Consider the following 27,546-nt stretch of genomic DNA (forward strand, 5'->3'; position numbering starts at 1 on the left):
CCTACCTCCACCTGCTATGATTCCCATGGTGGGCAGGATGGGAAAATTCGTCCAAAATGTTGGACAATATGCAGGCAATAGAATTTTGAACAACTTGAAGCTTTTGACAGACCTAAAGCTCAGTCCTTGCTGATGTGATTAAAAGCTTCACTGATAGTTCTATTGAGGTAACTTTTCTCAACCATTTGTTTTACCTTAATCTTCATTTTGTAGGAGAAATCACAGTTATATGAATCTAGAAAACACTCTGTCAGACACAACTACCCCAACAATTATAAAAACTCCACTATTTCCACTGAATAGATTCAACACGTCCCTACTGAGCAGGATGTTCGACAGTCCTCTTCAATATGCATGATTGTGATATTGACTCTGTACCATCAGCCAAAGACTTCCTCCCCACTGTTGTAAAATCATTCCCAACCAGATTGCAACCACCTCCTATCCCCTCCCCTAATCAGGCATTCCAACATCTTCATTACCCTGCTCAGCCCTCTCCCAAAGATTTCCGAATATTGGTCCAGAGTTTCCAGCAAAAATAATGGTGAGTCATTAATGTTATTAATAAGGAAAATCATTTGAGTATTTTGTAATGTAAAAGAAATAGGCTAAGCTGTGACTTACTGCAAACTGTTGGACAGTTTTGCGCATCCGTAATTTTAATCCAAGGCTCGCTGACAGCACTACATTTGCACTGTAAAAATGAAATAAACTTGGCACCGAAAGTTGAGGCTGCCATTTCATGGCGTCAGGTTCCTGTTTATGAGATAATATTTGTTTGCAAGGGGCTCCACTTTTAAACCAGTTTATAATTATTGATAATAGTCCTGCACATGACACATAAAACATGATGCAAGTCAAACTGGGGAGATTATACAAGGAAATGTACCCTTCACAGAGACAAAAAGTTCACTAGCTATGTAACTGAATGATTGAAAGGAAACAAAATGATCACAGATTGGAGAAGGCTTTACTGAACATGCTAAGAAATTGCCCTTAGTGTCCAGGGATGCGTAGGTTAGAGGGATTAGTGGGTATAATATGTAGAGATATGGGGGTAGGGCCTGGGTGAGATTGTGTTCGGTGCAGACTCGATGGGCCGAAGGGCCTCTTTCTGCACTGTAGGGTTGTATGATGATAGGTGGCTGTCTTAATAAATTAATATATCATAAAAACAAAAGCTCTGAAGAAGAGTCATCTGAACTGTATTTTCTCTCGCCACAGATGCTGCCAGACCTGCTGAGTTTTTCAAGCGTTTTCCGTTTTGATTATTAATATACCATGATCTACAGCCAAAAATTCTTAAAATTATACATTTTCCTGCAGTGATATTTTTGTTCAAATAATCAGATCATCAAGCTGCCACTTCAAAGTTTTGCTAAGCATTCAAATGCTTACATTTTACTGGTTGGTGCTCACCAAGGTTCCACACACTCTGTTGATGTTGCCATGCTATAATCTGTTTACACTTCCATCAGCTGCAGCACAAAGTTAATGGGAGCTGAAGAATGAGGAAAAACTTCTAACTCACAATGCCCTGATATACACAGCTTATAGATTTTGTTTATCAATTTCTCCCGCCTTTCATTAGCTTTGAATCAATCATCTTCAATACACGTTAGTCTTTAATAGAACCTGTCACATACTTTAGCCAATTGCATTATATCCTCTGACATACTGGGATTTCATCGGTCCATAAAATCCCCGATTGCTGACTCAATTTCCTCTGTTGCTTTGCAATTGCAGATGCTGAGCTACAAAGATCAAAGTTAATATTTGCACCAGTTTTCAGCATATCACCGGCCAAACCAGACAAATGCAAGTAACTGGACAGTGAATTAATCGTATCCATAAAGCTGCCTTGACAACTCTGCTATTAGCAACTCGTTAGTAAGAACTTGCACATTCTGAGGTTTTATTGTTTTCTAAGAATGTGGTCCTGTTTGTATGTTCTCGTACCATCATGCCTTGCAGGAACCTGTTCTTGGCTAAAGTGCACAATTACTTTATAAAATACAGTTAATGCATTTGAAATATCAAAATACACTTTTAAATCACTTGTTTAAACCTCACTGCATTCACATATGTAAATTGTTCCCTTGTTAGCTTAGAAGTCTGATTTAGAGTCATTTAACTCAACATCAGTGTCTTAAATGCTTAATGGTTTGTAATTTTTTTCTAACCTACTGGGATTTTCTCCCCAGCAGTTTCCCTGTGTGACTGAGGTTCAGCTTGCTGCTTATGCGATTTTTAAACTTGTGAGATTTTTAACCCTTTCAGCGGCACAGTGGTTAGCACTACTGCCTCACAGTGCCAGAGAACTGGGTTCAATTCCTGGCTTGGCTCACTGTCTGTGCAGAGTCTACATGTTCTCCCTATGTCTGCATGGGTTTCTCCAGTTTCCTCCCACAGTCAGAAAGATGTGCTGGTCAGGTGCATTGGTCATATTAAATTCTCTCTAAGCGTATCTGAATAGGTGCTGGAGTGTGACAACTAGGGGAGTTACACAATAACTATTGCTGTGTTAATGTAAGCCAACTTGGGACATTAATAAATAAACTTTAAATTATGACTATACATTCTGCACCCTTTCGTTTCCTTCTCTATGTATGGTATGCATTGTCTATATAGCACATAAGGAACAATACTTTTCATTGCATACCAATACATATGAAAATAATGAATCAAATCAAAATCATGTCAATTAACATACTATATTTTCCACAATATAGATTATCTATGGTTTAACCAAATTACACCCAATATTTGCATATTTACGTTTGAGTGCAATCTATTTCACAATTAAATGTTTTATTTCCCCTTTTCTTAATTCTTCAAATGTTGTCCCACGCAGCATGGTTACTTGACAAGAATATGATGCTGTTCAATTTTAAAACCCCAACTGCTGCCATTTTAAAATCATCACAGAAAACTGCAGAATAAGGTAAAAAGAAAACCATGAACCTAAATTTCGTCCTTTCATCTGCACACTTGTCTCAGTTCCAGTCAGTACATCTCCAATTGGGCTGGCTGCTTCTCAATCAAATCTTCAAATACCGGTATAATTACATGGTGACAAATGGCTGACTTCACAGCTTGTTATGTTACCATATGTACAAATGACAGCACAACTGTTTTGTGATTTTTTTTCAACCATACATAATTTTCTTAAAAAGGTGTCACTGTCACATTTTCTGGATGAAAAGGAAAGTGGCAGAATGCACAGCAGGTCAGTCAGTAACTGAAAGAAACCAGCAGGTTCATGCTTCATGTAAAATCCTTCGATGGCCTTCAAACAACAGACTAATCTTTTTGCATGTCAACATATTGAATATCTTTTGCAGATTTAAACCATACGTTAAAACCTTTTCACATTAACATTTTGACAAAAGGAAATGGTATTGTTAATTATTATTGTTCAAACAATAAAAGGTAATGTGGGTTTGTTTCTGTAAACAAGTAGGTTAGTTTAAAATATAAACACTACAAATGAAACAGTTGTGCTTCATAACAAGGCAAAGCACAGAGTAGGAGGATTTAATTGGAATCAAAATTGAAGAAGGACTGCAATATACTATCTGAGGAACTGTCCACTTTAAAACAGTAAGGCATGATTCATTGTTGTGCCAAGCATAACTGGCTGCTGAAGAATTATTTCCCATTGAAAATGAGATAGAATTGTAACACAGTGTGCCATTCACTTCCTCCCATTTTAAAAACAGTACTTTGATGTCTTCTTTAAAAATTGAAGCATTGGAGCTCAAAGGCAAGCCTTCTGTCAACTCCATCTTTACACTTGGCAGCCTCGGCATTCATTCCAGGGGAGGCAGAATCACAGCATCTCTACAGTGCAGGAGGAAGCCAATAAACCCATTGGGCCTGCACCGACAACAATCCCACCCAGGCCCTATCCCCATAACCCCATAATTTTACCCTGACACTAAGGGATAATTCAGTATGGCCAATCAACCTAACCTGCACATCTTTGGACTATGGAAGGAACCGGAGCACCCAGCGGAAATCCATCTAGACACAGGGAGAGTGTGAAAACGCCACACAGATAGTGACCCACGGCCGGAATTGAACCCAGGTCCCTGGCACAGTGAGGGAGCACTGCTACTGCTGTCACCATGCTGCATGATGGGTCTCACTTCCAACCCAGCCCAACTTCCATAATGAAAATTCCAATTTCCAGGCTTTGATTTCCCATATCGGGCTGGTGGAGCTGGGAAATGTTCCTGATCCGAGAGCAAAAATCCGGACCCAAGTGTTAAAAAAGCAACTGCGTCTGTTGTGTAATGTGATGTTTCTGTTCTGCCACTAGAGGGCAGGCTTCCTAGTATTCATCAATTATCTATTCAAGAAGTGATTAAACAACTTTGTGTCTATTCTGGATGAGGGTAAGATTAAACATGGGAATGTTATCCATTCTAACTTGCCACTGCTTTGTTACAACATATCGATTATAATTTATCTGTCGTAACATGATGGTGTTGGTTTATTCACCAATACATAAATGACTCCATTACATTGAGCTGATGTACGGCCAAATACAATGCAAATTTCTGTAGATCGGGATTTGAACAAGCAAAATAACTGCAATCCAACCTTTACATGAATGATTTTGGAGACACAGAAAGTTTGTAGTCACGGAAGTTCATCCATACCATTCAAGCAAATTAGAAGTGTTAAAATGTATTGTCAGGGCTGAATATGATATATGTAGGTTCATCAGAACAAATTATTAATCTTTTAGTTGCACTATTATCTTGCTAAATTAATACGAATTTTAGAAATAATAAATTAGGTGTAGACTTTATGTGCATTTTGAGGTGTTGCTTGGAGAAATAGGGTGTAATCTGTTGCTGAATATTAGCACACAATTTCAATTTTTTAACAATGCAATAAATAATACGATAACTTTTTGGTTTGTACCATCACCAACCAAAAACCAACCAGTGCCTCATCAGCAGGTTAAACAAATAAAAATGTATTGTTTGAAAGTTGAATCAGAAAGTAAAGAATCTCCCAGTTTCACAGAAAAAAACATTTATCTTTAATATTATTCAACTTGCAAAAGTTGATATAGATTATGACTTGCCACCTGTATAATGACAGGAGCATGCTTAAAAACACAGTTCTTCAGAATTTTATCAATCTGATTCTCAGTAATCCAATTTTAGGACAGGAAGTCTGGTATCAAAGGTTTTGTATCCTGATATTGATTGACTGTAATGTCAGAAAGGTATATTCTAGTTCATTGCTACCAAGCACATTGGGAGTAAATCTCTTTATTTGCACAGCAGTATCTGCTGCCACTCATAATGTCTTTACTATCAACATTGGATTTCAAGCTGGTGTATTCTTTTCCACCTGAAAAGTACAAGTATTCAGTTTAGTCAACATTATTTTTGCTCCACTGTACCAATAATAGAAAGATCAAAAGATAACCAGGTTACTTAACAAGCCAATAAATTAAAGAACAGACCCCACTGAAGTCAATATGGAGTATATGTGACCAATCCCTTTGTGACAATATAACTTGTCAAATTGGAATTATATATCAAAACACTTTTGAAAATTCTGAATGATCCAAGTTAATGTGTTTTCACAGGTTTCATAATAAACTTGATGAACCTGATAAGTCACTAAGTTTGTCCCTGTTCCAGACATCTATGCTGCATGATGTTTAATCACTAAAATCTGATTTAGTTGCAGAATTTATGGTATTAATTGATCATATGTACTACAAATCCTCGCAAAGTCTCAGTTGTCCCCAGTCCAAAGTCTTTCAGTAGACTGTCCACGCCATAAAGAGTTATTGACATTTCTCAGTCAAAACATATTATGTATTTAAATGGCAACCTTGCCTTTAACCCATTCTTAAAGCCTAACCAAGCAAGAATATTGAAAGTCAGTACAATTATGAGGACCAAATTAAATGTTAAAAACAATCACTTCCTTTATCAAAAATATGGATTTCACATACTGGCATGTGAAAGATTGCCAGGAATATGTGTAGCAATGATGCCATTCAAAACCACGAGGAAAACTCACTAGTATTTAGCAAGAACTGCATATAATAATATGGTTGGAGAAACTACGCTGCAGAGATTTTTTCTAATTAATTGCTTAGATTCTCCGTCTTATATTGGATTAGTAAAATTCTAGACATTCGTGAAGAATAAAATTGAGCAGACATACAATCAGCGACTGAGTCACACAGTAGGCAATGTCAATTATCTAAATATTTCTGGTGCCACATTGTGCCACTTGTCTACTTTGCCAGGTATGGCACAGGTTTGGAGTCTGTCTGTTTCAGTATTGCTGTATCAAAAATCAATTACTATAGCAACTGCTTCTGGCACAATAGTTTATATTGTTTACTTTACCCAAAAAGATTGGCACACTATTCCAAAAATATATTAGGATTAAAGAATTATCTGTATCTAAAGAATGAAAAGATTTGGATAATAGGAAATTATAATTTTAGATTGGTTAGAAATACTGCTGGCACAGGAAGGATTTCCTAAGCCAATGCCATTTGAAAATATTTTTGAGAAGGCACATAGTCTCAGTGGTTCCTGCAGCGAATTATGTTATTATACTTCAAATGTTATTCTGGTACAGATGGAAGCTGCAAAAGTATTAAGCCTGTGATAATAGTAACATACTGCTAATTAGGTGAGAGTTTACTGAAGTTGTTATTGATTCAACAAGTAGTATACCATTTGTTCTTCTAACCAAAATCAAATCTATTGTTATGATCCCTGTGGAGACAGGTAAACCAAAATTACCCAATGAAGAATTTACTAGACCAGATTTCACTTTTTGAAATTTTACATAAACATACATCAGAATCAATGAAAATGAAACATGAATTAACAGGCGAATCACAGTCAGTACAAACTATAAATTACATATGGAATAGAAGATGTAACTAAGAAGTAGTAGATAGAGCACTTGCTTACGTGGTCCCAGTTTTAACCACATATTTCCTCCAAGTAGAATTCCAGTTCCTTTCTTGAAAGGACTTAGCCAATTCTCTGCAGGGAGCATCTTCTACGTGAACAGGGTTCCGCTGATGTAATTTTACCTATATTGCGCAATTTTTCCTGGAACCTTCTCAGCTCTCTTTCCTTGGTCTCTTTGAGCTAGTCTATGTGCCACACAGTTACTGTATTTCAACTTTCTTTTTATTGCTACTAATTCCAGGTGAAGTATCACTAGTATCTGTTATTATCTAGAAATTATAATTGATCCCCTTATAAGTGATACAAACTCTTGAAAGTTAGTTTCAAATATTTTGGAAAATAATTAATTAGGAATTCTCCAAAACTTTTAAAGTAGTGACAAATGTTTCTTAATGTTTCTTAATGTTATTGCTTCTGGGCAAAAGGCTTGTCACATGATTCAATCACATGATTGAAACCATTGGTTCAGTCTTGAATTTTACTGTGTCAGCCAATGAGTTGGAGGAAGGACTGGACTTGTGGTAAACAGTCTGTTTTACAGCAAACAGTCTGCAGAGTCTATTAAAAAGAAATGTCTGCTGGCTACAGCAAACAGAATTCATGACTAAAACAACAGCAACACCAGCCAATATAATCAAGATGATCACAAATTTGTATGTTACATAATACAAATTGAATGTTTCCCCAGCAAAATGCAAAGAGTGTTATATACAATTTAAATGTGTATAATGAATCCCAGTCACTTACAACAAGATGGGCTCCAGGTGTGACTGACAGGAAAGTAGCCAACTATTCCCATTTTGGTTGGGAGTAGTGGTGTCATTATATCTGGCAAACAAAATCCACTGTGGTGAAGAGTTGGGGAGAAATATAAATGTTCTTTGGCTTTATTCTTCACAATAAAAATATTTGCTTTGGGTGTTTAGAAATCAAACAAAATTATTCAAATTACTTGCTAACTGATGGCTAGTAGAAAAAAATGGCATACATTTCTTAATTTACACAGGTTGACTTTTGCTTCTCCGAGAATCATAGAATCCCAACAGTTCAGAAGGAGGCCATTCGGCCCTTTGAACCTACACTGACAACAATACCACCTGTAACTCCATGTATTTAGCCTGCTAATCCTCTTGACCTTAAGGGATAATTTTGCTTGGTTAATCAACCTAACCCACACATTTAAGCCTTCTGTACTCGTTGGGTACCGCAGGGGCTGGGGTGCATTATAGACCCTGATAATCATATTTTGATTTGATGTGTCTTAAGTTTCCTTTGTACCTTTTGTTTCTGTTCGGGCTGTTCCCCTTCCTTTTGGGAAGCTGCCCCTTTTTCTTTGTCCTAATGTAATTTGAGTTTGTTTACTTGGTTTGACCCGAAAGATCCCCCACCCCGATAATCACGTAATTATTTGATGTTTTAAGTTTCCTTTGTACTTCTGTTCTGTTCGGGCTGTTCCTCCTCCTTTTGGGGAGCTGCCTCTTTTACTTTATCCCTGAGTTAATTTGAGTTGGTTTATTTGGTTTGCCCTAAAAGAGACCTAACTTGCACATCTTTGGGCATGGCAGGAAACCAGAGCGCCTCAAGGAAACCCATGCAGACACAAGAAGAATGTGCAAGCTGCACACAGACAGTTGCCCAAGACTGGAATCAAACCTGGGTCCCTGGCGCTGTGAGGTAGCAGTGTTAACCACTGGGACACCTTGCCGTTTACTATTGTCCACTGTTAAATTTCACAAATGTATCTACCCAATAATGAAGAAGCACAAATATGTCTATAGTAATTTTGAAACTGAAGATTTATCCAAGAATTTAGCAGGATGCCAGGAGTCAAGTGAGAATTTATGAATATATTCATTAATTAAAATTTATGTGAAGAAATCAAACTGCCAAATTATATTCAAAAACCAACCTTCAGAATTCAAGCTTCCATGGTGATCCACCTGTTCTCATTTCTCACTTCTGTGCCTTTTACACATGGTTTTGTGTTGGCATTTTCAGCTTCTCTCACAGGTTTTGATCTGTTAATCTGTCTCTCGTTTAGCTTTCTCTCTCTTTTCTCAGCCCTTCGCTCTTTTCATGTGCATGTAACAGAATAAATAGGAGAGAAAAAACTAAACACATGCTGTTCATTTTTACAAAGATCCACTTCTTGACAGCATCAATCTCCTTTATCTCTGTTTCAGAAAATAGCTTTGGTCCTGGATGAATTCAGTGATTTTATTTTTGGTGTTTTAGATTAATTGATGAACTGACAAGTGATTTTTAAAAAAACAATTTATGGACACAATTTATTGTTTTTAAAGCTGTTGGCAACCTGTAATGAACAGTTCAGAAATAAATGAGTTAGGAGGATGCTAGGAGAGGTGTGCCTTTGTCATTGATGGTTCAAGTTCCAGTTCCTTTTTTTAAACATTCAACAGGAGAACTGAATAGAAACATCCAAAAGATCAGGTTAATAAAAACAACAATTTGCTGGAGGAAATTGTGGATGAGCCTGGTCATCAGCATATATGTGGAAGCTGACGCCATTTCATAGATGATCTCAGCCAAGAGAGGCACTTTGCAGAAAGAATAAGAGAGAGAGCCAAAAATGAATCCTTGGAACTCCCAAAGTGATGATGGTAAGAAATTGCCTGGAATGCTTTGGTTAAGAATAAAAAGGCAAGACTCTAAATAGCTGAGGGCAGATACATCAAGTTGGAAAATAGAGAAACCTTGGAAGAAAACAAAAATTTCTGGAAATACATAGGTGGCCACTCCGCATTTGGAAAGAGAAAAGACAGGTTGTATCCTCCAGCAAAACATTTGGAAGATATAAATCATTGTCTTCAGCCCCTGGCATAAACTCCATTTTCTCAAGCCCATTCTAATCACCTTCTCAGTTACTGGCTCACACTGACTTAGACAATTTGCAATCCCAACCTTGAGCCAAGTTTCTGACCCCACACCTTTTCCACCACAAATATCACCTGCTTCCATATCCATAACATTGCTCCAGCTGCCCTATTTCAGTACATCACTTTGTGAAACCTTCATGCATGCTTTGGTAATTTTCAGTTTGACTAGTCCACTGCTCTGCTGGCTTCTCATTCTCCATCTCTGTTCACTTTAACTTTCTACTGCCCATAACTTACCCAGCAACACATCTTGCTCGCCGTCCTTCCTGTCCTCGCTGACCTATAATTGTTCTCAGTGCCTTGAATTTAAAATTTTAGAATGGCTCAGACTGAAGTCTTTTTTTTGTACAGATGCTGACTGACATGCTGTGTATTTCCTGCACCTATATTTTAATTCATAAAATTATAATTTGAGTGACTTCTATTAAGTTCTATCTATAAATGGGAGTTTGAAGGCTACTTAGATGTACAGAAAATAACTTCTTAAAATAACAGAACTACATTGATTCAATGTAATAAATGACAAGAAGTAGCTACACATCTATTTTAGAGGAAGGATAAGAATTTCCAAAATGTAATCTGTACAACACTCTCTTTATTCTACTCTATACTTCATATTCTTGTTCCACAACCTTGGTTGTTTTCCACTGAATCCATCCAAACTTCCAAGATCAAATCTTTATCAGCTACCTGTCAGTCATGGATCAATTGCCAGGACACTCAATTGTAAATCACAAGGTTCAGGGTTCAGGTCCTGCTCTCAGACTTAAACACAAAAATAAGGCTGACTCTCCAGTGCAGCACTGGAATGCTGCACTATTGGCGATGATGTCTCTCAATTAACATATTAAATCAAGGTGTAAGTAAATCAAATAAAATATTAACTCTTCTTCCAAATAAAAGAGAACCAAGCATATTGGACTTGAAACATTCATACTTTCCCCCTCCATAGAGGCTGCCAGACCTGTTGAATTTTTCCTGCATTTTCTGTTCTTATAATAAACTATCGAAGTTTTTTTCAACCAATTGCAAGGTGTGCAAGCTGGACAAAGAGCTAAGATCAGAAAGTACAGTATGTGAGAAAATCCTGGACTGTAAAGCAGCAACTTGTTACTTTTTGCAATCAGACTTGCATGAAAATGAACTTGACTTTGACACACCTCCATCACAGTTCTCCCGATCTGTCTCTTCTGTATTTTAAGATGGCTCTTTTACTATTTACTGGCGCAAGCTTTTTAACTGTTTCACAGGTGTGAGAACAGCAATCATATTTTAACATCGCTTGACTGGGCGTCTGGGCAAAACCAAAGTCACCAGTATTACAAGTCAGTGTCATTTAACACGAAATGAGATGTACCTTTTTTTTCCAGAAAAAAAGCAGAAATCTACCTCGAATGGATTTCGCAAAGAGAAAGCAAACTAAAGAAAAGGCCCACCCTTCCAGCTTTGATGTTGAAAGTAAAAAAGCAGCTAATTGTCTATTGCTGAGACGACAGTGGTTTGAGTTTGGGAAGGGGATCAGGGGCAGCGGGCTGCTGATGCTGAGAGTAAAGCGGGTTGGTATTGGACCAGGTCAGTGCTGAGCCGGGCAGGTAACCCGGGTTACAGGTGGAGCAGGAAGGAGGGAGTGTGTGGGGGGGAGGCGGGGGAGCAGGAGGGTACAGGGGGAGGGACGGAGGGGATGGTGAAGTCCCTTAACTTGTTGAGCTAACGTCCCCTCCCCCGCGGGGGGTAGTTCGGCACGGACGCCCCTCCCCCGCCTCCTCACCCTCACAGGGCGGCGCTGACTGCCCGGGAGGCCCCGCCTCCCCTCCTCCGCAAGCCCCGCCCCTCCCGGCGGTATCCAGGAAGTGAGGTCAGTAGCCGCCCCCCCTCCCCGTTTCCGGCCGGCCGGCCGGGTAACCCCGGAAGCTGAGAGCGCCAGGCACCCGCCAAGATGGCCGCCAAATCCGACGGTGTGGGGGTTACCGGCTTCGCCCAGCTGCACAACCTGGACGAGTCGGTGACCGAGGGGGGCGACGAGCAGCAGCTGGACGGGGGGCCGGAGGCCAGCAGCTCTTTCCACATCTGCCACTGCTGCAACACCTCGTCGTGCTACTGGGGCTGCCGGAGCGCCTGCCTGAGGAGATCGCTGTGTAACCTGAAAGGGGGCGACCACCCCGTCCTGGACTGTCTCTGGATCGTTATCGCGCTGCTCGTCTTCTTCTCGGACGTGGGCACCGACCTCTGGCTGGCGGCCGACTATTACCTGAAGCAGGACTACTGGTGGTTCGGCTTGACGCTCTTCTTCGTGCTGGTGCCGTCCGTCCTGGTGCAGATCCTCAGCTTCAGGTGGTTCATGCAGGATTACGCCGGCGGGGGGCTCGGGGGTGTGGAGGGGCTGAGCAGCAGGCGGCCCGGCGTCACCGGCTACAACCGCTGCTGCAGGACCTCGGTGTGGATCTGGCAGTCGGTCATTCACATCCTGCAGCTGGGACAAGTATGGAGGTATCGTGTGTGTGTGTTTGCGGAGGCGGGGATGAGGGGGGGGGGGAGATTAATGAAAAAGAGAATCAAATGTACACTTTATTTTGGGGGTGTGGTAAGTGCTGGTGGAAATATCTTCATGTCCCTGCTTTTACATCGATGGAGGAGGGTCATCTCCGTCGAGTAAGATGGGGAGCAAGGTAATGCAAGATTGGTTTAGGAGGAGCGTTGGGCGTTCGCGTCCTGCAGCTGGAACAAGTGCAGAGAGAGGAGTGATGGATTTTTTCTCTCTCTCTCTAAACTCCTCTCATCCCAGTTCTGGTCTCGGGAAGTCAATGTGTGGCTTCGTATCCGTCAAAAAAAAACCGGCCCTGGAGTTTCAAGTTAGCGGCTCTCACTACAGGTGCTGTACATTCTGCAGTTAGCATAAAAATGGCGCAGCGGTGAGAATGAATCATAGGAGATGATCGGTGGCCCCCCCGGTTCTGGCTTTTGGAGTATTATGGGATGACTTCCATTCAGAAATGCTCATTGATCCATGCAATCTTAATTGGGTTTACCGTAAATGGGTATTAATAAATTTTGGAGATGAGATGAATATGAAGGTAATGCGAATGCATCGGTCTCGAATTTGCCTTTCGGCGAATGGAGCAGCGAAATTTTAAAACGTACTCGCTGCATATAATAATTTAAAACCCAGCCATTGTGACGCTTTTTAAAAACAAAATGCTGTTATTTTGATGGGGATTTGGACAGATTGACAAATCGTTTGCTCAGTGATCACTATTAATGCATTTGCTGTAATAATTGCAGTAAGTTATTTGCATTAGTCATTGACAGCGCACTGTTGGGACAAGGATGACAGTGGCGGAAAGACGCAATTCGCTGCTACGAATTTAGCGAGGTACAATGTATAATGCTGATATTTGTACGAGAGTTGGTGGGGATATTACACACACGAGTTTTTAAAAATTAAAGTTTGATGGCTATGTGTAAAAATTCATTAATTCAGGCTGATTTTTTGAATTACGTGGGTGGCACACCCATTGAGAATAAACTAAAGGGCTGTGCTGTTGTGATCTTGGATTATTTCACGATGTATGTAGAGTGAGTGTGTGGGAAGAAAAAATCTGACAATGTATTGATACTAGTTCTTTGAAATAATCAAGGTCACATCTGTGGAGGAGTATAGTGATAGCCCTTTATGTTAAATTTGTACAATATAACGAGTAAAGGGGGGTCTTGTACAAAGGGATGAAATTGTCAGACACCTCTCGAGTAATGGAGCATTTTTACCAACTGAGTTGTATTGAGTAGTATTACCAGTAGAGGAAATGGCTAACTGGAAGATCATCCACAGATATTTTAACATTCTAATGTGAATTAAATTGAACATTACTGTCTGACAGTGTTCTGACGTTGCAACTACAACAATGCAGAAATTTAGTTTGAGAGTTTTGTGCAAATATTGCCCTGTTCATATATCTTTCTGAAAAGCTGCCTTCGCTGAATGTTCTCTTTCTGTAGGTAAGACAATTTCAATCGAATTTAAGTTTTGGATTATGTAATGCATGAACAGATCACATGGATTATCATGAGATTTATATATATTTTCTTTTCAGTTTAATGACTAAATACTAAAAACAATGCTGCTGGTAAGAGGATTTTTGGAGAAAGTGTGTTTTTCTCTAGTCTCAGTTAGATATTCCAGATATTTGAGTTTACCTTATTGCCAGTGGATTGTTCTCAAGTAAATCACAGAAAATAACTTGGGGGGTAGAATGAGGGTTGTGGTGGTGGTCTTCTCTGAAGCTTCTGGAATAAATCTCAGCGGTCATATTTCTGTTGTCCTACTGCTGAAGAGAGAGGCTAGTTTTTATACCTTTTGAATTTGCATTCTGCTGTTTGTGCTACTATAGTTATTCTCTGCAGTAAATTCAACTAATGGGAGAATGCTATATTTCATAGTAAGGTCTTGCAAATACTCTGCTGTTAACATATGGATGCTCCAAGTCTGTTAATGTGTAATGAACATTTTTGTCAGTACTGCATGATTGAAGGGCTGGTGGGAAGTGAAATGTAGCGATTTATGCATCCATTCTCAATGCTGTTTGTAAATACGCATTTGAGCGGAACAGAGCTGTTTCTATGGTTTATATCACAGTTCAAGTTACATTGAACGCATCACTTGTTGGTTGTCTTTTAAAATCAGAATTTTTAAAAAAAAGTTGATATGTTTTCAAACAGATTGCATTAACTGAGAGTGTTTTTTTGTTCCCAACTTTTGTACGGGCTCCATAATTGTGACAATTATCAAAGTGTGTGGCGATGGTAATAATGGAGTCATTTCTTGATCTGTACGAAGAATGATTGTCAAGCTTATGAAAAATAATATAGGTTTTGTAGAGACTATCTTTGCTACCTCTATGTAGAGTGATGCATCTCCTTTCCACCAGAAAATTTAACATTTTGCATTGCTTCCTCCCACTTTTGCCCTTGTGTGGGTATCTATGACTTTCATGTTGGCATTGTTGCACCTTAGCCCTTTCATTCTGCTCCATTAGCACTCTGCCCCTGGAACTTGGGGTCCTGATGTTTTTTTCAAACCTTTGCATACCATTATTCTTTGTGACTTGGAATTTGTGTATGACCTCACCCTTTTATTCTGTTTCAGTACTGAAGGCTGATCTTTTAGCTATTATTTTCTAGTCTGGAATTATCATTCAAAACCATTGCCATTTGCTAAGTTATTTTGGCCATAACTGATTTTCTATTGTACCTTCAAACTTTTCTGCCCACAAAACACTTTCTCATCTCACTTGCAAAATGCTTTGACAACTTTTGAATAAAACGAAAATTCAAAATGACGTTGCCACTCTTCAAGAGGGAAGTCCATTGACGTTTCGCGCATTCTATCCCCATCCCTTCCATGTGCAAACCTCTGGCTCATGCTCACTGCTGTTACCCGTAGTTAATGAGAATCTCAAACTGAATTAATGATTTGCAGTATTTGTATAAAATTTTAGTACTTTTCCAGTGAATAGTGTAGTTCTGAAATATCCTCCATTTTCATCAAAATGACCATGTGGCTGAGCAGATACTATTAAATGGTTGTGGCATCTTTAATGTTTGTTTAATGTTTGATGTTTTTCTTCTGTACAAATTTAAAATTGCAACTGACTTAGCAGGCTTAACTGCTAATATCAGTAACATATTCTGCGAGGATGTTTGGGTTGTGTGCATGTTGAGAGTTAGTGTGGAATCTAGAATACTATATGGATAAATGAGAGGCTATCCACTTTGGTAGAAAAAATTGAAATAGAGTATTTATCAAATGGTAAGAGGCTGGGAAGTGTTGAACTTCAAAGGGATTTGGCTACCCTTGCTGATGAGTCACTGCAAGTTAATATGCAGGTACAGCATATTGATGTGAGGTGATGCATTTTGGAGAAACAAATTTAAGTGTGAATTATATTGTAAGTGGCAGAACCATGAGGAATGTTAACATCCAGAGGGATCTGGAGGTGCAGGTCCACAATTCCCTAAAAGTGGCAACACAGCGGGCCCAAGGTCTTTAAGAAAGCATATAGTATGCTTGCCTTCATCAGCCAGGACTTTGAATACCAGAGTTGGGAAATCATGTTGCAGCTACATAAAACCTTGGTTAGGCTGCATTCAAAGTATTGTGTGCAGTTCTTGTTTCCATATTACTGGAAAGACGTGAAAGCTTTGGAGTACAAAGAAGGTTCACCAGGATGTTGCCTGATCTCAAGGGTGTCAGCTACAAGGAGAGGTTGAATAAACTAGGACTGTTTTCACTGGAAAGATGGAGGCTGAAGGGAGACCTGATAGAGGTCTACAAAATTGAGAGGCATAGACAGGGTGGATAAATAGAGGCTTTTATGAGAATGGAAGTGTCAGTTACAAGGGTGCACAGGTTGAAGATGAGAAGGGGAAATGTTTAAGGGAGATGTGTGGGAGAAGTTTTTCATGCAGAGTGGTGGGTGTCTGGAACATGCTGTTAGAAGAGTTGGTGGAAGCAGGCATATTAGCAACATTTAAAAGGCATCTGGAATGGTACATGAATAGAGGGGAGGGGAAGCAGAGGGATATGATTCAAGTAAGAGTGTTTTTCTTTACAGCACCATGATTTGAGGGCCTGTGCTGTACTTTATGCCTTCTTAGTTAGAAGAATAAGAGCATTGTCTGTTGGCCTTTATTAAAAGAGGACCTGAGTATAGGAGTAAAGATGTCTCATCACAACTATGTAGAGCATTGGTGAGACCACATCTGAAGTATTGTGTGAAGTTTGGGTCTCCTTTATCTAAGTGAAGATGTACTTGTCACAGAGGAAATGCAATGAGCGTTTACTAAATTAATTTCTGGGATCGAGGGATTCTGTAAGCAAAGAGTAAATAGACTTGGCCTTTATTCTCTCGTGTTCAGAAAGATATGTGATCTCATTCAGACATAGATAATTTGGACAGGACTTGAAAGGGTACATACAGGAAGGATGTTTCCCTTGGCTGTGGGAGTCTCTAGAACATAATTTCAGAATGAATAGAAGGTGATTTAGGACTGAAATGAGGAGGAATTTCTTTACCCATGAAATGATTTTATTATTGTCACATAAGAACATAAGAAATAGGAGCAGGAGTAGGCCATCTAGCCCTTCGAGCCTGCCCTGCCATTCAGTAAGATCATGGCTGATCTGTCGTGGCTCAGTTCCACATTCCCGCCCTCTCCCCATAACCCTTAATCCCCTCTCTTATCAAAAACCCATCAACCCGCGTCTTAAAAATATTTAGCGAGGTAGCCTCCACCACTTCAACGGGCAGAGAATCCCAGAGATTCACCACCCTTTGAGTGAAGAAGTTCCTCCTCAACTCTGTTCTAAACCGCCCCCCCTTTATCTTGAGGCTGTGCCCCCTAGTCCTACTATCCTTTCTGAGCGGGAAGAGTCTCTCCACCTCTATCCTATCCATCCCATTCATCCTCTTATACGTCTCAAGGAGATCTCCCCTCATTCTTCTAAACTCTAACGAGTACAAGCCTAGTTTATTCAGCCTCTCCTCGTAGCTCAACCCCCTCAACTCTGGCATCAGCCTAGTAAACCTCCTCCGCACTCCCTCCAAGGCCAAAATATCCTTGCGCAAGTACAGCGCCGAAAACTGCACACAGTACTCCAGCTGCGGCCTCACCAATGCCCTATACAGCCGCAGCAAGACCTCTCTACTTTTATATTCAATCCCCCTCGCTATGAAGGCCAGCATCCCATTCGCCTTCCTGACCACCTGCTGCACCTGCAAGCTGGGTTTTTGCGACTCATGCACAAGGACCCCGAGGTTCCTCTGCACCGTCGCCTGCTGCAGTCTTTCGCCACGTAAGTAATAATCCTTCCTATCAAAGTGGACCACCTCGCACTTGCCAACATTAAATTCCATTTGCCATTTCCTGGCCCATTCGCCCAGCCTATCTAGATCCTTCTGCAGACTCTTCACACCCTCCGCACAATTTGCCGTTCCACCAATCTTGGTGTCATCAGCAAATTTCGACACCCTGCTCTCGGTTCCCTCCTCCAGATCATCTATATAAATGGTAAATAGCTGAGGCCCCAGTACTGACCCCTGGGGCACTCCACTAGTCACCATCCGCCAATCCGAATAGCACCCATTGACCCCCACTCTCTGCCTCCTATTTGACAACTAATCCTCTATCCACGCTAACACCCTACCCCCAACTCCATGTCCCCTGACCTTCTGCAATAACCTCTTGTGAGGTACCTTGTCAAACGCCTTCTGAAAATCAAGAAAGACCACATCCACCGGCTCTCCTCTATCCACCGCCCTAGACACATCCTCATAGAACTCCAGTAAATTTGTCAGACACGACTTCCCTTTAACGAAACCGTGCTGCGTCTGCTCTATCAAGCAATTCCTCTCAAGATGCCTTGCTATTTCCTCCTTGATGACGGATTCTAACATTTTACCTACAACAGACGTTAAACTAACTGGCCTATTAGCATACAGTGAAAAGTATTGTTTCTTGCGCACTGTACCGACAAAGCATTTCATTCATAGAGAAGGAAACAACAGAGTGCAGAATGTTGTGTTACAGTTATAGCTAGGGTGTAGAGAATGATCAATTTAATGCAAGTGGATCCATTCAAAAGTCTGACAGTAGCAGGGAAGAAGCTGTTCTTGTCGGTTGGTATGTGACCTCAGACATTTGTGTCTTTTTCCCGACGGAAGAAGGTGGAAGAGAGAATTCCAGTGCGTGGGGTCCTTAATTATGCTGGCTGCTTTGCCAAGGCAGCAGGAAGTGTAGACAGAGTCAATGAATGGTAGGCTGGTTTGTGTGATGAATTGGACTACCTTTGCGATCTTCTGTAGTTCCTTACAGTTTTGGGCAGAGCAGGAACCATACCAAACTGTGATACAACCAGAAAGAATGCTTTCTATGGTGCATCTGGAAAAGTTGGTGAGATTCATAGCTGACTTGCCAAATTTCCTTAGTCTTCTGAGAAAGTAGAGGTGTTGGTGGGCTTTCTTAACTATAGTGTCGGCATTGGGGGAACCAGGACAGGTTGTTGTTGATCTGGACACCGAAAAATGTGAAGCTGTCAAACTTTTCTACTTGATCCTTGCTGATCTAGAAAGGGGCATGTTCTCCTTTACGCTTCCTGAAGTCGACGACAATCTCCTTCGTTTTATTGATGTTGATGGAGAGATTATTGTCATCACAGCAGTTTCAGATTTTCTGTCTCATTCCTGTATTCTATCTCATCATTGTTTGAGGTACGACCTACCATGGTGGTGTAGTTAGCAAACTTGAAAATAGAGATGGAGGGGAATTTGGCCACACAATCATAGGTGTATAAGGAGTATAGTCTGGGGCTGAGAACACAGCCTTGTGGGGCACCGGTGTTGATGATGATCGTGGTGAATCTTTGAAATTCTCTGCCAGATAAGTCTGTAGAGGCTCAGCCACAGAGTATTCTCAAGATTGAGATTGACAGATTTCTACATGTGAAAAACATCAAGGAATATGGAGTCCGTGCAAGAAAATGGCATGGGTGGCACAGCGGTTAGCACTGCTACTGCATATTGCCAGGGACTTGGGTTCAATTTCCCAGCTTGGGTCACTATCTGTATAGAGTTTGCACACTCTTCCCCATGTCTGCATGGGTTTCCTCCCAGTGTTTCGGTTTCCCTTCGCAGTCTGAAACGTGCTAGTTAGGTGCGTTGACCTGACCAGGTGCCAGAATGTGGTGATTCCGAGAATTTCACAGTAATTTCATAGCAGTGTTAATGTAAGCCTTACTTGTGACTAATAAATGAATTTTACTTTTACTTTATTATTGAATGGCTTACTTCTATATCTTATGTTAACCAATACAGCAAAAACTAAAACTAATAAAAATGTTTTGTAATGTTCTTTGATTTAAAAAGATCTTTCATGAGATGTACAAGCCTCAAATGTTTTGCCGCTTGAAAGGAATGCTACTTGTGGGTTTGCTTAATTTGTGGACCTCCAGTTTTTAAGAGGAACTTCTTTTACAGGTGCATGTATAAAGAGCAACTTGGGTTTATGTAGCACATTAACACATTGATAGAAAATTATTTCTAGTGCTTCACAGAAACGTTCAGACCAAAACTGACACTGAACCAAAGGAGACATTGACTGGATTCAAAGAGTATATTGGAAAAGGTAGGTTTTTCTGAAAGAGGCGATTTCAGAAATTAGAACTCAAAATGGCTGATGGCATGTACACCAGTGGGTGTGGCTACTTGTGGCCAGAGTTGGAGCAATGCAGAGTTTGTGGAGAATTGTTATGACTGGAGCATTTACAGAGTGGGTCAAGCCCATGAAGGAGTTTCACCATGAGAACTTAAGGTTTTGGTCTTCCCGAAGTTTGATCGGAGAATTCAGGACTTGATGTCAGATAATCAAACTAACCTTGCAGAGACTGAGGAATTGAATTGCTTTATTATTGTCACATGTATTTGGATACAGTGAAAATAGTTGTTGCAAGGTATTACAGACAAAGCATGTTATTCATAGAATACACTGGGTAGAAGGAAAGGATAGGGTGCAGAATGTAGTATTGCAGTTACCGATAGGGTAAAGCAAAGGATCAGCTGAATGTGTGATGAGATCATTATTAGTAAGTTTAACAGGGTTAGATTACTGTTTTTACAGCAAAAGTAAAAGCTGAATTTGAGGGTATGCTGAGAACAGCTTGCAAGAAGATGCCACACTGTTACCATCTTGAACTTTGTCTTCCAGTCTGCAAATCCTCTGCCAATACTTATTTGTGTATTTGAGTTGCAAAAGCCTCTCATGATTGCCATTACTCACACTGCGAGATCAAAGTGTTAGAATAGTAAGGACAAATATACACTTTACTGTTGAGTGACAAAGTGCCATTGTCTATTTTCCACCATGAAACAGTCAAAACAATTGACAAGTAGTGCATGACAAAGTGTTACCATACTTTAGAGCAGGGGTCTCCAAACTACGGCCTATGGGCCACATCTGGCCTGCGAAAATGCGAATTTATTCGTTCATTTATAGAACTAATTTTTTTCTTTGGCCCATGAAAATGTGTAAAATATACAATGTGGCCCTCGTACTGAAAAGTTTGGAGACTGCTGCTGTAGAGCCTGGTGTTTGTCTTTGAATGATGTCCCTGGAGAGTACCATATAAATGAAGAGTAGGTGGGGTCTAAAAATAGATCATTAGGGATACTGGAAGTTAGCGCTGCAGGAGTAGGAACAGATGTCATTTTAGGAGATTCTGTGCTATGACTGGATAATTAACAATTAAACCAAATGCATGCCATCTGAGTGAACTGGACAATGGAGAAGAGTCAACGGAAGAGGATAGTTTGGTTGACTGGAGAACAAGGAAGAATGGTCACTAAAGTTAGGGTGGGAGTTATTTTTCACTTCGATTTGGGCCTTTTCATTGCTGTGGAAAGGTGAAAAGCTGATTGGAGAGGCTCAAAAATACCATTACATAAAAGATGGGATGAATTTTGAGACACTAGTACCTCCAAGTCTTAAAATAGGAAATGCAGGTTGGCAGTAGGGTGACACTTTGTCATAAACCACTTAACAGTTGTTTTGAGGCTGTATGATGCTTAGCAGTTCACTGTTTTAAGATGACAAATAGTTATACAAAGACACTCAGGGTAAAGTGTATGTTTGTCCTTATCATTGCCTGAGAGCAAGCTCATAATCACGTGCACATTGTTTGGGAGAGAGCAGGGACTGAGAAGAGGTGTTTGCAGTTCCTGGTAAAACGTAAAGTGCTTCATCTTAAATGTCTTGGGCACTTTTATATCTATCTCGGCTTAGCTTACCTACTTTAAAAAAACCCCGTACTTTGTTATTTCCAGACTTGACTATCTCAATTCTCTCCTGGTTGGCCTTCCATCTTCCACCTTGCATAAACTTCACTGCATCCAAACTTTTGCTACCCTTAATTTGCATCATGTTACGCTTGCCCATCAGAAAACCCTTGATTTTTAAAATTCTTATTCTTGTTTAGAGACCCTTCCAAAGCCTTGACTCCCCCTATCTCTGTAACTGCATCCAGCTTTGTGGCCCTCCAATTCTGGCTTACTGTGCATCTGTTTTAAACACTGCTTAGTTGGCACCATGCTTTCAGCGACTGAGGCCTGAAGCTCTGAAATTCCCTCCCTAAATCCCACTCTCATTTGTTAAAATCCACCCTTAAAACCCACCTCCACAACACCGATTTAAAGGCCTCAATGCTGAATGTTGTTCGATGATGCTCCTGTGAAGTTCCTTGGGATGTTTTACTATGTTAAAAGTATTATATAAATGCAAACTATTGTTTTTTTTGGTTACGAATAGCATTGAGAGGAACACCTGACCTCTTAGGTGTTTGATGTTGGGATATAAAATGGAAACAATAGCTAATTTTTAAACAAGACACAAGGAGGTCTTTTTTGATTGTAGGTAAAAAAAATCAATGTATATAATGCCATTGAAATTTGTATTCACTTTATTTTAAGAACATAAGAAAATAGGAGCAGGAGTAGGCCATCTCGCCCTTCAAGCCTGCCCCGCCATTCAATAAGATTTTCCAACAATGTTCTGCTTTTTCAGATATTGTGGAGAATTCTCCAGCTTCCCAGTTGTGTGCTTCTTGGCAGCAAGAAGTGGTGCATTGTTCACTGGCGGCGGGATTCTCTGGTCCCGTCACTGGCGGTGGGATTTTCCATTGATATCACCCCCCACTGCAGCAAAACCCACGGAAGGGGTGTGCTACCAGCAGGACCAGAGAACAGCTGGAGAATTCCCCCCATTATCTGTTTGCTTGGTGTTTGGTTCCACATGTCTGTTATCTTCAGCTGTCTTTCTCGTGTGGCTATTCTGTATTTGCTGGCCTTGAATGAAAGTGAGCCATTGCAGCTGGATTCAATTGTGTACATTCCCAATGCATAAACACTTTAGAGCAAAGCAGTGAGAGCTTCAAATACCCATTTCCTGGCAATTTTTAACAAGGAATCAATCCGCCTATTCAGGTGGATGCAAATTAACCAATGGCAGTATTTGAAGAAGAGTGGGTGAATTTTCTGCCCTGGCAAACAGACTCCAATTCTGACCAGCTGTCATTGTCTCAATGCTTGTGTGCATTGGCTGTTCTATTATTGTACAGAACAGTTTAAGTGACTATGCTTAATTGCCTGGGAAAGGTGCTAAATCAACCCATTTGTTGCTTTTTAATACAATTCTCTTATTTCAAAATGCCTTATGTTCAACAGTGATGTATATAAGGATTTGTGAACAGAGAAACCCACTGCGCAATACTTTTTATTTGTGTTGGTTAGTTTCAGTGTTATTTATGTATTGTATCATTGCAATATCACTGCCCTGAAGTGCAGAATGAATCTTCTTTTGAAGAAGAGTCACTGCTATGTAGGGAAAATGTTACCACTGATTTGAACACAAATACAGTCTTACAAATGGCAACTGAAATAAATGACCTGTTAGTCTGGATTTGTGATGTTGCTGAGGGGAATTTTCATCAGGACATTGGGAAAACCTTTTGAATCATATTATTTAACATTGTTACCTGAGCCATCTGTATTGGTTTGCACTTTCTGTTAAAAGATGACACTACCTCAATACTGCAGTGAAGAAACAGCAGGGGTGAGGTTCTTGAGTTTTGCTGTTGGCTTGAACATACTACCTTCTGACTTGCGAAAGGATGTTACTGAGCCAAGCTGCCGCTTGGGTACAAAGTAGATAATTACTGCAGCTAAAGAGGAATCCTCAATTCTCCTTTTGAGTTATTTGTTTGTGTGGTACTAGTGTCCCTCTGTTGCTCTTCTGCAGGTAATGTTCTTTTGCGTCTCTTTGATATTTCCCAAAGGTCAGTCTTGCCAGTAGCCGCATTGTACTTTTTAGCGTACAGAGTCAAAATGATCTCTAGTATCAGTGTAGCTGCAATTCCTTTTTTTTGTCACGAGTATTCTGGTTGAACTAACCTTCAGTCTATACCTGCCTTAGGCTTAAAATTATACATGTTTCATTACAGCATGCTTCTAGTTGTATTCGCCTTCCCTTTTCTGCTACCTTTCTCCAGGCTTAACTTTGAAGACTAAAACTTGTCATAGCCTTTCCTGTGAGTACAGTGAAAAATAGTGATGTAATAACAATGACTGTTCAACACTGAATAACTAAATAGAACTCAATTCTGAAAGCTAAGTTAGAAGTTTTGCACATGATGTTTCAAGTTTATTCAGAAGACACCATATCAAATTTCAGAATTAAGGCAACACAGGCATCTCTAGTTGAGGCAGATTTGGTATCATTTGTTCGATGGTGGTGGTGTTTGTTTTGTCCGGTATCTGAGGTCTATGTCAACAATTGTCATGCCTACTTTGGTTCTGGAATGTACTGGAGTGATTCTCGGGCCTAGACCAGTTCTCGACTCTGAAGCACAGACTGAGAAGTTCATTTATTGACAAATCTCTTGCTTTAACACAACCCTGGTTGAGTTTTGTATTACTGATGAATCTTGTGTTTTTCTGTTTTTGTTCTTCTCCTCATGTATCCATACACCCATGTTAACTACTCTTTTCAAGATTAATAGCAATTTTTTATTAATCTGTGGGATATGGGTGTCACTGGCTGGCCAGCATTTATTGCCCATACCAATTGCCAAGGGGCAGTTGAGTCAACTACATTGCTGTGGATCTGGAATTACATGTGGCCAGACCAGGTCAGGTTAGGACTGCAGGTTGGATAAAAGCAAATCACTGCAGATGCTGGAATCTGAAACCAAAAGAGAAAATGCTGGAAAATCTCAGCTGGTCTGACAGCATCTGAAAGGAGAGAAAAGAGTTGACGTTTCGAGTCCAGACGACACTTTGTCAAAGGTCATCTGGACACGAAACATCGGCTCTTTTCTCTCCTAACAGATGCTGTCAGACCAGCTGAGATTTTCAGATTCTCTCTTTTGGTTTTGACTGCGGATTTCTTTTCCTAACGAACATTAGTGAGCCAGATGGGTTTTTCAAATAATCGATGTTGGTTTCATGATTATTGGAAGATTCTAATTTCTAATTCAAACTCGGGTCTCTGGAATATTAGCTGGATTAATAGTCTAGTGATGATACCACTAGGCTATCGCCTCCTTAATTGATTGTTTTGTGTGCTGCCCGATATTGGTTTCAAGATTGTGCAGGTGAGGAAATCTCCAGCTGTATCTCAAAAGGGGCCATCTCATGCATTCCAAGAAAGATTTGTTATCTTTCTTTCAGACGTTTGCTGTAAATGTGCTCAGTTAACTGGTCCTCCCTATCTGTAGAACCTTTCAATATTTGCTTCCATACTAACATCAGAAGGATGTCAGCTGGATTTGTTGTGCACCTTCTGCCATTTGAGGTAGATTTGAAATAAAGTTGTTTAAATTATCAACATCAGGAAGGAAGGTCGACTTGGGTGTCAAAGCAATTTGAATGTAAGTGTCTCTGTAGACCCTGTAAAGTGGTTTCAGTTCCATTCTCTGGAATGTCCTCTCTGACTCCTCCACATTATTGCCACTTACCCTGCCTTTAAAAAGCTTCCAGACTTGTCCTTTAGACTCTGGTGTTCACCTTTTTAAAAACTTTTTGTATAACCCATTCCTCCCTTGCAAAACATGTCTCAGGATTTTCTGTTTCAAAGGGATATTATGAAATCATGATGAGTCAAATTCAGATGACTCATTCTTGATGGCAGAATCGCAGATCCCACTGAAATCTGCACAGTTAGCTAAACTTGTCTGAGCTTGTCATATAGCCGTGCTGATCAATCAGCATGGAGTTACTCTGCACAAGAATGGAGCATCATGGAGTGCTGGACAAGCAATCATTTGACAATGGGATCTCTCTGTGAAAGAATGTGAAAAACTTGTAAGTAAGGCTAAACCTATGAGGTTAAAATGTGTTGATCAGCAAAAAGGTGAAGTTGGCATAGCGAATGGAAAACAGTGGTGTAAAGTGGATATTGTAAAGTAGTGCGAGATTCCACCTTGATGAACATCTTGAACATTTTGGCAAACACACATTTTCTCCAGCAAGAATGAGACATCTGCCTATTCCAATGTTGAAGCTCTACTATTGGGTTTAAGGCAACCTGAGCAGAGAATGTTCTCATTTCTGATCCAATCCTGCAGGAAAGGGGAGTCACCCTGTCAAGGAAGCTGGTCTCCATGAAGTTTGTCTGCAGCGATTAGATGGCTTGATTAGTTCAAGAATGGCAACAGCATCGTCTTCTGTACATAAAGTGGTGATGGATCAGTGGTTACAGCAGCAATGACAGTTGTTGACTCCAAACTATCGGCCTACATCTTGACTGAGTATGCACCAGGAGACATTTTCAATGCAGATGAAATGGGACTGATTTCTTGTCTTTTGCCAGACAGCTCTTTGAAGTTAAAAGGTGAAGCAGGTAATGGTGAAAAGTGGAGCGAAAAACGTGTCACTGGAATGGTCTGTGGCAACATAGATGGCACAGAAAACTGCCACCACTTGTGATAGAAAAGTTCAACAAGCTATGTTGCTTCATAAATATCAAGGCACAACCCACATGTTATGAGATGAACAAATTTGCCTGGATGGTCTTCAGCATTTTTATTGAGGTGTGTATCAGGAAAGTGAACAAAACATTAATGATAAAAGGGAAAATTATCATTACTAACAACTGCCCAGCCCACCCACATTGCAGGCTTAAAGAGTGTTCCTTTCTCCCAACGCCATGACCAAGCTCCAGCCAGTGGATCAGGAATAATTAGGAATCTGAAAAATCACTACCAATGGCAGTTGACCTCTATGGTTAGCAAGATAATTTATGAAAAGTAGAGTTCAATTCAATTGCATGAGAGATCATCTTCATAATGAAGATGGTGGGGGAAGCCAGAAATGCCACAGTTACGACCATGCTGAGGTCAAGTAGGTTGCAGCTGCAGATGATGTTAGAACATGAAGGAGCAGTAGTTAAACACTACTGCCATGACAAAGCACTTTCCACTTGGCTGCGGGAGGCCAGCATGGAATTTCCAGTAGGACCAATGACAAACTTGTAAGGAGGTGGACAATGCTATAAAATGCGCAATGTGATTACAGTTGATACTATTATATGTTGAGGTGCTCAGAGTTCATGCTGCAGTAAAAAGGCACCAAAAGCATGTTTGATTAAACTGAATTCATGGTAGCCAGTGTCAAGCAGTACATTAAGCAAAAAGAAAATTCTGGTGCTAAGTCTTCGTCTTTTTTGATACAAAGCCCTGGCCTTTAGCAAAGTCAGGTCATTTTGAGCTGTGAACAAATTGAATAAAGATTTCACATTTATTGTTTTATGTATTTCCATTTGGCATTGGAATCTTTCTTGTATCTAAAAAAGAGTATAAACCAAAGCAGGTTCCATTCATGTGGGAATAGGGTCTCAGCCATTATGAAGCTCTACCTAATATGTTTGGAAGTGGAGCCTCTGACATTAAACTCAAAGATTTTATTGTACGTATAAATTGTACAGAAATCAGAATTAGATTCGTGGGCTGGATCTCCAGTGCTTGTGGATCATTGAGCGCCTTGCTACTGAAAATGTTTGTTCTGCTGAGAAAATTAATGGTTTTTATAAAAACAAATTGATTTCTTTTGGGAGTGGCAGTGGAATTCAAGCTCTTG

The 27,546-nt window shown here is 40.2% G+C and overlaps 1 protein-coding gene and 1 long non-coding RNA gene across 3 annotated transcripts in view; one reads left to right on the plus strand and one right to left on the minus strand.

Annotated features, from left to right (window-relative positions):
• Window positions 1–5,121: 5,121 nt before the first annotated feature.
• LOC145345461 (uncharacterized) lies at window positions 5,122–11,490 on the minus strand. Its single transcript, XR_013887069.1, has 3 exons — window positions 11,032–11,490; window positions 8,884–9,044; window positions 5,122–5,373 (listed from the first exon to the last, which is right to left on the minus strand). It is a non-coding gene; the product is annotated as an uncharacterized LOC145345461 (long non-coding RNA).
• Window positions 11,491–11,795: 305 nt separating this feature from the next.
• xkr6a (XK, Kell blood group complex subunit-related family, member 6a) overlaps window positions 11,796–27,546 on the plus strand; it is a 405,072-nt gene continuing 389,321 nt past the window's right edge. For both annotated transcript variants that reach the window (XM_080192345.1, XM_080192344.1), the window contains exon 1: window positions 11,796–12,358. In XM_080192345.1, coding sequence (XP_080048471.1) covers window positions 11,808–12,358 — 551 coding nt within the window. In that variant the 5' untranslated portion in view covers window positions 11,796–11,807. The remainder of the gene's footprint in view (window positions 12,359–27,546) is intronic.

This window comes from Carcharhinus amblyrhynchos, chromosome 7 (assembly GCF_965287045.1).
Source record: "Carcharhinus amblyrhynchos chromosome 7, sCarAmb.v2.hapA, whole genome shotgun sequence".
NCBI classification, from domain to species: Eukaryota; Metazoa; Chordata; class Chondrichthyes; order Carcharhiniformes; family Carcharhinidae; genus Carcharhinus; species Carcharhinus amblyrhynchos.